The sequence below is a fragment of the Solanum lycopersicum genome, chromosome 12, assembly GCF_036512215.1.
Source record: "Solanum lycopersicum chromosome 12, SLM_r2.1".
Classification (NCBI taxonomy): Eukaryota; Viridiplantae; Streptophyta; class Magnoliopsida; order Solanales; family Solanaceae; genus Solanum; species Solanum lycopersicum.
In genome coordinates, this window is record NC_090811.1 from 1,807,698 (window position 1) to 1,818,864 (window position 11,167).

Consider the following 11,167-nt stretch of genomic DNA (forward strand, 5'->3'; position numbering starts at 1 on the left):
TTAATATTTATTATTTTTAACGAGTATGAATAGAACCAATAATTTATCAGAAATATCTTTTTTATCCTCATAAAACAAAGATAAAGACTGAAAACATTTACGAACAAAGTTAAAATTTAAAATTTATGAATTTTTACTATAATTTCAAGTTAATATACAATAATAAGGTAATTCGCAGATAAATATTTTCTTAATACATTTATATAATATAGATAAAAGTTATTGAATTTCTGTGATTGCAGTGTACATCGGATCACATTTTATTATCATTAAATAATATATTATTGAAGTAAAATAATAGTTAAAATATAATAAAAACATGTATGAGTTAATATATATATATATATATATATATATATATGCAACTTGCAAATGTATACATTACTTCATCTTTAATCAGATGTTTTGAATTTAAGTCCTTTTAACCCCTGCGTAAGCTGTTGTTTTTATCCAAAAATGTTTTTTCTTTAATATAAAACTTTTACAATCTAATTCAAATTTAATTTAATTTTATTATAAATATCAAATACGCGTATAGAAAAATAAATAAAAATAAAACTTTTGCAAATGTATGGATAAGTTCGTATAATACTAACAAAAACTAGACGAAATAAAGGTTATGTTGGACCCACACGTGACGCGTCTTGAACAGCTGGATCGACGCTTTTATTAGGAGAAAATGGAACCAATCTTAGTCGATCTGTTCAAATTTACGCGATATAATTTAATTAAATACAAGAAAAATTCTTTTATCATATTTCAAAAACTATTATTAAAATTGAATAATCTTTCTTTGTCGTTATATTTTGTCCTTATAGTTTTTTTTTTAAATAAAAATTAAATACATAAAATCTCTTAACGATCAGTGCGGGATTAATGTCCCCAGCAATTTATCGAGTGCAATTCATATTTCAAATTTAATTTACAAGCTACATCACATAAGTTGACTCAGTCAGTATCCATCCAAAAAATAACGATTAAATATATTTTTAAAATTTTTAAAAATAAAATAAAACAAAACAATCTTTATAATCTCTCTAGCGCTTTTTTTTTTAATAACAATCTAATTTGATCTTATAAAAATTGAACACTTTTTATGATAAGATCGAATACGAAATAATTTGCTAACGACGAAAATATAAGTGTATCACAGACACGTTATTATCGAAGGGAATTCCAAGTCAATGCCATGTTGTCATTTAAGATAAAAAATATTGCCAGCTGGCACTTCCAGCTGTGTATTACTAACTCATGCATGCATGGAGTTTTCTACACTTTTTTTTTCAATTTATAAAAAGTCTTTAAAAGGTCAAAATTATCGAAAATCTCCGTCGTCAAAGAATTAGACTATATATAAAAAATTAAAATTATTGTTATATATATATATATTATTGAATAATATAATTTCTTCGTATGTCTATTTTTTTATATTTTGAAAACGTGATTATAGATGTGTAAATATAATCCAGACACGATAATAGCGTGAGATCAATCTGTATGAAAGGTAGAAGGTGATCGAATCTTGACAATCTCAAACAAATAGACGTATATATACACTCCAAAAGATGAATATATATTTGATTGAACATCAGTATATACAAAGGATGATTGGGGCAATTGATCTAGTTTGTTGTTCTAATTGTGTTAGACTACCCTCATTCATTCCTAACTCGAAAATATAATTATTATAAATCATTTTAATACGTGCTTCGAACATCTTTAAATTTAAAATTAACCTTTAATAATATCATATGTTAAATTGATTTACCTTTCATCAAATATATTATATATACACATTTCTAAAAAATGGGGTGGTGGTGGGGTAGGGGTGGGGTGGGGGGTAGCATTACATTGGTCAAAGTTCAGAGTATAATGGCCAGAACAAAAGCAGAAATACTGTTTGGTTGATGTAAAGTTGGGGACAATTAATTTAAATTGTTAGGTGGGAAAAAAAAAAAAAGAAGAGCCATATAAAGAAATATCTAAAAAAGTAAAAAAAGAATATCGTCGAATTTTTTATTTTTTATATTTGGAAAGTAAATTTTACTATATTATTGCTTTAGGAAAAATAGAAATTGAAAAAGAAAAAAAGATTATATAACGTCAAAACAATATATACATGACATATATTTCTTGCATACCTTTTATTTAATTATAGTCGACTTATTCACATTCTCCCATTAATTTATCGCTTAATTAAAATACATCGAAGGTGACTAGAAAACAACATAAAGAAATTTAAAGAGTGTGACCTAGTAATCAAAGAAGTAGGCCGAGTATCATAAATTGAATTTTAATAAAATTGCCTCGAATATTTCTTAAACGAAAGATAACAAGTATGAAGTATTCTATAAAACTAGTTTAAAAAATTATTTGTAATACATAAAATACTGACTCGAATATTACGATTATCGAGTGTAAAAACATAGAGGAGCCTTGATGTTTGTGGTGTTAACTTATTTCACGATATTCTTGGTTCTATTTTCGTCGGTAGAGGAGGCAACCTTTCAATTCCAAAAATTTTATTTTTTGCCACACAATTTTGGGACCCATATATATATATTTTCACATAACAATTTTCATATGATTTTTTGGCTCCCACTTTGTCTTTCCATTAATTATGATATATTATTTTATCGAATATTTATCATCTAAAATTATATATATATATAAATATATATATATATATATATATATTTTGTTATTAATTGTCATTATAAAATGATGTTAATCTTATATGAAATTCATTATGATATGAAATTTTGATAAATTTTGCGTGGAACATTTTTTATTGACGAAACAAATTTCAATATAATATTTGTAAAAATTAGTAATTTTCTAATAATATGAGATGAGTAAAATTATCGTTTTTAATGATGTGATTTAAATATAACATTCTTTTTTATTTTTTATTGTGATTTAAATTTTAATCTCGAAGGTTTTCTCCATCATTCACCATCAGAGACCACATTTTTAAAGAATTTAAGTAGTATATCATTATACCTTTTGAACTATTGGGTCACGTAATAATATAATTATAAATCTTTCTTTTTATAAGATTTATAATTTTTAAAATAAGATATTTTTTCTTAAAATATGAGATTGATTGATAATTTGATATACTACTTTACTCTTCATTAAACAGTTATATTTTAAATAAAATATTTTTTCAAAAGGAACACGTATTACCTTCTTTAATTTCTTATTTTTAATACCCACCCACCCCAAAAAAAAAAATATTTTAGAGGAGTTGTTTTACTTTGTTCTAGATACGTTGAAAGTTCAATTAAATACTTATTAAAGAATTTGGTACAAGTATGAAACCAAATAGTATATTATTACAAAAATGAAATTGGAATAATATAGATTAATATTTGGCTAATTATAATTATTATAAACAAAAGAATATAATTATCTTTCCATTCATTGGACTTTATCAATAATCCCATTTCATTTAACTAATTTTTATTTTTGACACATACACAAACATCTTAGTGTATATACCATTATTCCCATAATATCCTAAAGTTGTTGAAACCATGTGGTGGTTGCTAAAAATTTAGAAGATATAGGGCCATATTCTTTTGTCAATCTTACATTATTAAAATTATAAATAAATCCATCACCAAATAGTTTATTTATGATAATATAATTGTACTATTGTTTAATAATCAAGAAATATCCAAGGACTAATTTTACACGGTTTGAAAATCGATGAATAATTAGAATCATCTTTCTATTTATATTCTTAATTCACGCGGTTTAGAAATTGGTGAATAATATATAGATCAATATATCTTTATCATTCTTTCGTCTTTATTTAAATGTCAAGTTTTTATCTTGTGACACTATTAGAGCCTAATACATTTGTTTAAGTTCCCACTCAATTTGGAAATTAGTGAATGGTAGATTCGCCCCTTTGAATTATTTTCTATTCAAAAATTTATCTGTGATAAAATTTAACTAATATTATCTCAAATTGGTGAATGATAAATCAATTTTTTTTAATCATTTTATACTTATTAAGTGCTAAATTTTTATATTTAAATGAGATTCAAATTGATGACATGTGTTTAATACACATAACATATTATGCTTTTACTATTATAGTTTCGGGGCATAGTTATAGTATTATTTTTACACAAGAATTTATAAAATCAAGAAATCAACACAAGAAGAAAGTACTAAGAACAAGAAATACTGATGATCAATGTTACTCGATTTGAAAATTGATGAATAATAAATCTATTTCTTAGTCATTCTCTATTTAACAACCAGACATTTGTTTGTGACAGGTAAAATTCGAACCTACAATGAACGTTAATCTATCTATCGTATGTTGCGCTCTTGTCAACGAGCATCCGAATATAGTTATAATATTGCATATTTTCATCGAAGAAAAATAAAAGAAACAAGAAAAGAATACTAAAAACAGCCAAAAAGATGAAACAAAAGTATATAGCCAGCTAAGTTTAGCAACAAAAAATTGAAAAATCATATTTGATACCTTAGAAGGAATCAAATGATTGGATATGATTGGAAGTTTGGAACATTCTCTTATAAATTACACTATGTTAAACTAAAGGAAATAATAATAATAATAATTTATGAACCACTTTCAAATTATTTGTTCATAGAATTTTGACTACAAGATTAAACAATTTAAGTAAATATATATGATAATATTTTTTTAACACAATGGAGAAGTAGTTAGTTCTTTCCTCTAGGCTGTAACACACCAAAAAATGCTTTTGAACGATAATGTTAAAGAGTAATGTCGTATTTAGAAATGGATCCTGCAATATATAATTCATAAATTAATAAGATTCATTTGAATACTTAACGTTATATAGAACATAAAAAAATGTAGTCAAATTTAAAATTATGGTTGATTTATGCGATTGACTCAAGGAATCAAACTAGAAATGACCTATGAATTATTGAGTATAATTTGATCAAATAATGCAACCTAAATTCTAACATACAAAACTAAATTTGGTAAATAGGAAATTTCAAGGAACATAATACAAGCTCATTTCAAAGAACTTAAATATATAATTTAAGAAAAAAATATTGGATCTTATATTTTTCTTTCAAAATTCAAATCAAAACGAGCGATAAATTGAATTATGGTCTGAACGAAATGGATTACGATTCATCATTTAGTCTATGTCAACACGATATTTATACACTAACCATATTAAACTTTAATAGAATTTTATCTATTTTAATTTGTTCAAATTAAACTCGAATTAAACTTATATTTTATCATTTATACTTTGGACAATGGACCCAAAGATCAATAACAAGCTACCTAAGATATCTCATGAGGGGCATAGTGAACTTGTCAAAGGAATCATATGATTTGAAAGAGTACTTGACAATTATTTTAGTATTAATAAGATAAAAGCTAAAACTATAGGTAGTCACATGCAAACCACTAAATTGAGAGGGGAAAAAAAATCTAAAAAGTTATTGTATTATATGATTATAATAATAGTAAAATATAATGTTATGGATTAAATTCAATTAGTTTTAATGTGATATATGGAGGCTTTTGTGATGTTATTATTATAGAATTATTGGTGGCTGAGTTAGATTAAGAAAATACATGCCTTAAAAAATTCAATTTTTCTTTTAATTCAATATTTTCGAGTTTTATTAAATTCAATTTTTTATCGCGTAAGATTCATTAAAAGAAAAAAAGCTCTATCAAGATTTTTTTCATTTTCGAAGCTTAAAAATTTTAAAAACTTCTAATAAAAATAAAGAAATTTTATCTGTTTCGACATAACTCGAACATTTGATGGTGAGGGTACTTCAACTCAACAAATAACCTATAGAGCAATGATACTTTGCAAATGATAATTGAAATGTTTTTTTTTTCCACAACTAGAGAAATGTATCAAAGGCACTAGTTAAAAGTGTACCTACCATAGAGTACTATGGTGTGTTGTGCAATTTCAACCAAAATTTTTGCATGTAATAGTAGGAAATAATTGATAGTGATACCAAAATATCAATGAAAATTAAATGATTTGTTTGGTAATTAGGAAACTATACAATAGGGAAATAGTAAATATCTCTTATGAAACCACATAAAGTTGGAAGGAAGGATAAAAAATTATTCACCATATATTCTGTTAGCGTTTATCATGAATTTAGTTGACATTTGAAAAGAATAAATTTCTGAAGACATTTTAATTTATTTTTTTTAAACTCAAAGTTATATTTAGTCATGAATTATTTACAATTTTTTTTTACCCAAAAACTAGTATGAGCCATTTTTGGAACTTGAATTTCTTTCATAATAAATTTTCAAAAACTAATCAAATTTTATGAACAATATTTTTCAAGTTTGATTTTTAACTTGTGCTCTTATCTTGACTATACATAATAGATACTCCCAACGTTCTTTTTTACTTGTCTATTTATAAATTGATACACCTATTAAGAAAATAATTAATGACATAGTGAGTTTACTATTTTACCCCTATTAATTATGAAGTGGATGAAAAATACTATATTTTTAAAAGTAATTAGTCATTTAATTAAGGATATAATAGGTAATTTTTTTTTGTCATTTCTTGATTTCTCAAAATAGACAAATAATTAGGACAACTATAAAAACGATTTGAACAAATAACGGAGAAAATATTCATATTATTCGTCAATTGACTCATTTTGTTTAGTATATATGGTGAAAAATATATAGACGAATCAAATATATTATTTCAATTAATCTAATTTAATCCGTTCATTTAGCACTCTTGCTTTTGTATTTTTTGAGAGTGAGTTGTTGCTCAAAATAAGTTAAAGAAATAGTTGTTTTTTCTTTCTCATTAATGAGAAAAAGAAACCAAAAGCACTTGTGTGGCGTGGATAGCGGAAGAGCAATTATCTCAAAGTCAAAAAAGGGACACCTTGTGAGTGGAGAGGTGAAAAAATTTATTGAAGAAACGCTTAACGGACGTGGTACAGCAGATGAGATTATTTTTTAATTAAAATTCAAAAATTTGTAATTTGACCTTTGGATATGATTTTTTTAAAATAAAAAAACACTTCCTTTTGAATGAAACCCTATATAACGTGAATCCAAATATAATTAAATGTTAATATAGATATAAGACACTAAATGATTAAAAAAAAATCAAAGTCATTTTATTGTGAAGATACACAAATTTAAGTTTTACACAAAAAAAAGAAAAATACATTTCTTTTTCATATTTAATCTTGAAGAGCAAAAGGTTAAACTTGTCTCTTTCTCTTCCAATGAGTAATTATAATGTATAAGGAACATATAGTACTAACTAGTGAATATCATATACATATAAATGTTTTTCTTTAAAAATAACAATTTTAATAATATAGCATTTTAATTTTATAAGTGAAATTTAATGTACACAATCTCATTCATATATTATAAAGATAGAGAGATTGTTTATGATGAATCCTCGAATCAAGTAAAACAAATCAATAAAAAAATATATGTAAAACAAATAAAGCCACAAAAAAGTAATGTTACAAATAACGAAGAAAAGTATTTATAATGATAGCCAAACAAACAAAAACCGAAGAAACAAAAAACACATGTAAAAGGTATTAAAATCTAAAATAAGATAGTAACAAATTAATGGTAATAACAATATTGAATAGTTAACTAGAAACACTTAACTACTAAGTACTAACTTAGGAAAGTAATAATAACATTACTAAAAGATTGAATTAGACGATGCTTAATCTTCTAACCTTCTATTTTAATTCTCGATCTTTAAGCTTTTATATATAAATTAGAACTAAATTAGATAACGCTTAACCTTCTTATTTTCTACCTCAACCTTCGACCTCCAAATCTTTCCATCTGAACTAGACAATGCTTAATTTTTTTTACCTTCTACCTTAATACTCAACCTCCAAATCTTTCTATCTAAACTGAAAATGAACTATACAATGCTTAACCTTTTAACTTTCTACCTTAATCTTCGACCTTCGAGCTTTTTTATCTAGACTGGAATTAAACTAGACAACACTCAATTCTCAACTTCCAAATCTTTCTACTAGACAACTATTAACCTTTTTATCTTCTACCTTAATACTCGACCTCCAAATCTTTCTATCTAAACTTAAAATGAATTAAACGATGCTTAACTTTCTTACGTTCTACCTTAATCCTCGACCACTAAATCGTTCTAAGACATGTGGTTCTTAATGGTTATTTACTAGAAGAAAAAAGAACCAAATTAGAGTGTGAGAAACATAAAGAAGTTTAGCCAGCTAGCTAAGAGCTATTACAAAGAAAGTGAGAGAATAGTGGGCTTTGAGCTGTGATTTAGCTGTCCTTTTTTATGTTGGAAATTTCATGTTTCTCTTTCTCTTTTCTCTATATTCACACCAAAAATCCATAAAAATAAATTCAACTTCTTCTTCCCCTTTATCTCTCTCTCTCTCTCTCTCCTTCTCAGATCTCAAAGAACCAAACCCCATTTCCATTATACCCCTTTTTTTCATCTCACATTTGGTTAAAGATTCCATTTTTAAACTAAAAATAAAAAAAATTCCACAAACCCCATTTCTTAAATCCATTTTTCTTCATAGATCTTCACTTTTTTCATCTCACATTTGGTTAAAGATTCAATCTTTGAACTGAAAAAAGCATAGCATTCTTGATTTTCAGATGACTTATATGTGAGATGAAGGAGAAAACTCAAACACCCATTTGTTCTCTGTTTTTTCTTGTGCTCTGTTTTTTGTGTTGTTCAGTCTTTACTGAACACACAAATGCTGAGTTTACTGTTTCTGAAAATGGTCCTTTAACTGATTCTGAAGCTCAGTTCATCAAACACAGGCAGCTTTTGTATTACAGAGATGAGTTTGGTGATAGAGGTGAAAATGTGAAAATTGATCCATCTATGGTGTTTGAGAACGATAGAATCAAGAATGCTTATATTGCTTTACAAGCATGGAAACAAGCTATCATTTCAGATCCCTTTAATATCACTATGAATTGGGTTGGTCCTAATGTATGCAGCTACACCGGAGTCTTCTGTGCTCCGGCGTTGGATAATCCGAAAATCCGTACAGTTGCCGGCATTGACCTTAACCATGGCGACATTGCAGGGTATCTCCCGGAAGAGCTTGGTCTTCTTACAGATCTTGGGATTTTCCATATCAATTCCAATCGTTTCTGTGGTACAATACCGAGAAAGTTGAACAAGTTGAAGATACTGTTCGAGCTGGATCTGAGTAATAACAGGTTTGCCGGGAAGTTTCCTTATGTTGTTTTGAGTTTACCCAAGTTGATATTTTTGGATATTAGGTTCAATGAATTTGAAGGTAATGTACCTTCGCAGCTTTTTGATAAGCCACTAGACGCCATTTTTATTAATCATAATCGTTTTGCGTTTGAGCTGCCGGAGAATTTTGGGAATTCGCCGGTTTCTGTGATAGTACTTGCGAGTAACAGTTTTCATGGGTGTCTTCCGGCGAGTATTGGGAATATGAGTAATCTTAATGAAGCGATTTTAATGAATAATGGGTTGCGTTCTTGTTTGCCGGCGGAGATTGGGTTGTTGAAAAATTTAACTGTATTTGATGTGAGCTTTAATGAGTTGATGGGTCCGTTGCCGGAGAATTTTGGTGGTTTGGTGAATTTGGAGCAATTGAATGTCGCACATAATATGCTTTCTGGTACGATTCCTAAAAGTATTTGTCAGCTTCCTAAGCTTGAGAATTTTACCTATTCGTATAATTTCTTCACCGGTGAACCGCCGGTATGTTTGGCGTTGCCGGAGTTTCATGATCAACGGAATTGTTTGCCCAACAGACCGGTGCAACGGTCTCCGGGACAGTGTAAGGCGTTTTTGTCTAAAAAAATTCATTGTAGTGCTTTTAAGTGTCATAAATTTGTTCCTGTTTTGCCACCTCCACCACCACTTTCACCACCGCTGCCTGCCCCTCCTCCGCCGCCTGTTTATTCGCCTCCGCCACCAGTTTATAATCCTCCTTCACCACCTCCACCACCACCACCCTCTCCACCTCCTCCATCACCTCCACCACCAGTCTATTCACCACCACCTCCATCTCCTCCTCCACCACCACCAGTCTATTCACCACCACCACCACCTCCATCTCCTCCTCCACCATCACCTCCACCCCCACCACCACCATCTCCACCTCCACCATCACCCCCACCACCAGTTTATTCACCACCACCTCCCCCTCCACCTCCTCCCCCACCAGTTTATTCACCACCGCCATTGCCTTATTGTGTACGCTCACCTCCACCTCCACCTCCACCACCAAATTCTCCACCTCCTAATTCACCACCTCCACCGCTTGCTCACTCGCCTCCACCCCCTTCACCTTACTATTACAATTCACCACCACCTCCGCCCCCAAATTCGCCACCTCCTCCACCAAATTCGCCTCCTCCACCACCACCAACATACATTTACTCATCACCTCCGCCACCAAATTCACCACCTCCTCCACCACCACCATACGTATACTCTTCACCTCCACCACCTCATTCCCCTCCACCTCCGTCCCCATTACCTTGTATAGAACCCCCTCCACCCCCTCCTCCATGCATTGAACCACCCCCACCACCTTCCCCTTCACCATCTCCTCCACCACCACCAATGTATCATTACAATTCTCCGCCCCCACCATCTCCATCACCTCCTCCCCCACCGGTATATCACTACAATTCTCCACCCCCACCATCACCATCACCTCCTCCACCACCAGTATATTACTACAATTCTCCACCCCCACCTCCACCATCACCACCGCCTACTCCAGTATACGAAGGGCCATTGCCACCAGTAATAGGAGTTCAATATGCTTCACCACCTCCACCACCCTTTTATTAATTCTTTCAAAAAATTCCACTAACTTATCCTCAAAAGCACAAAATCATCCCTACAATTATTATTTCCTCTACTCTTCAAGCCATCAACAAAATCGAGCTAATATAGGATCACAAACCTTAAATGGTACGACAGAAAGAACGATTAGACTGTGGAGAGGAGGTAAAGAGGAGAAAGATTCAATCTTTAAAGATTGTATTTTTGAATTGTTATGAAATAGATTGAAGTTGTGGAGAGAATAAATTGGCAAAGTAAAGATTGAAACTTTGCAAGAAAATGTATGTATAGAGATCATA

General features: G+C 29.5%; 1 protein-coding gene across 1 annotated transcript; it reads left to right on the plus strand.

Moving 5' to 3' along the window:
• The first annotated feature begins 7,886 nt into the window (after window positions 1-7,886).
• LOC101262289 (leucine-rich repeat extensin-like protein 4) lies at window positions 7,887-11,088 on the plus strand. The gene has a single exon (XM_004252006.5). It carries the CDS (start codon window positions 8,691-8,693, stop codon window positions 10,872-10,874), a length of 2,184 nt encoding a protein of 727 aa, XP_004252054.1. The 5' UTR covers window positions 7,887-8,690; the 3' UTR covers window positions 10,875-11,088.
• Window positions 11,089-11,167: the final 79 nt, after the last annotated feature.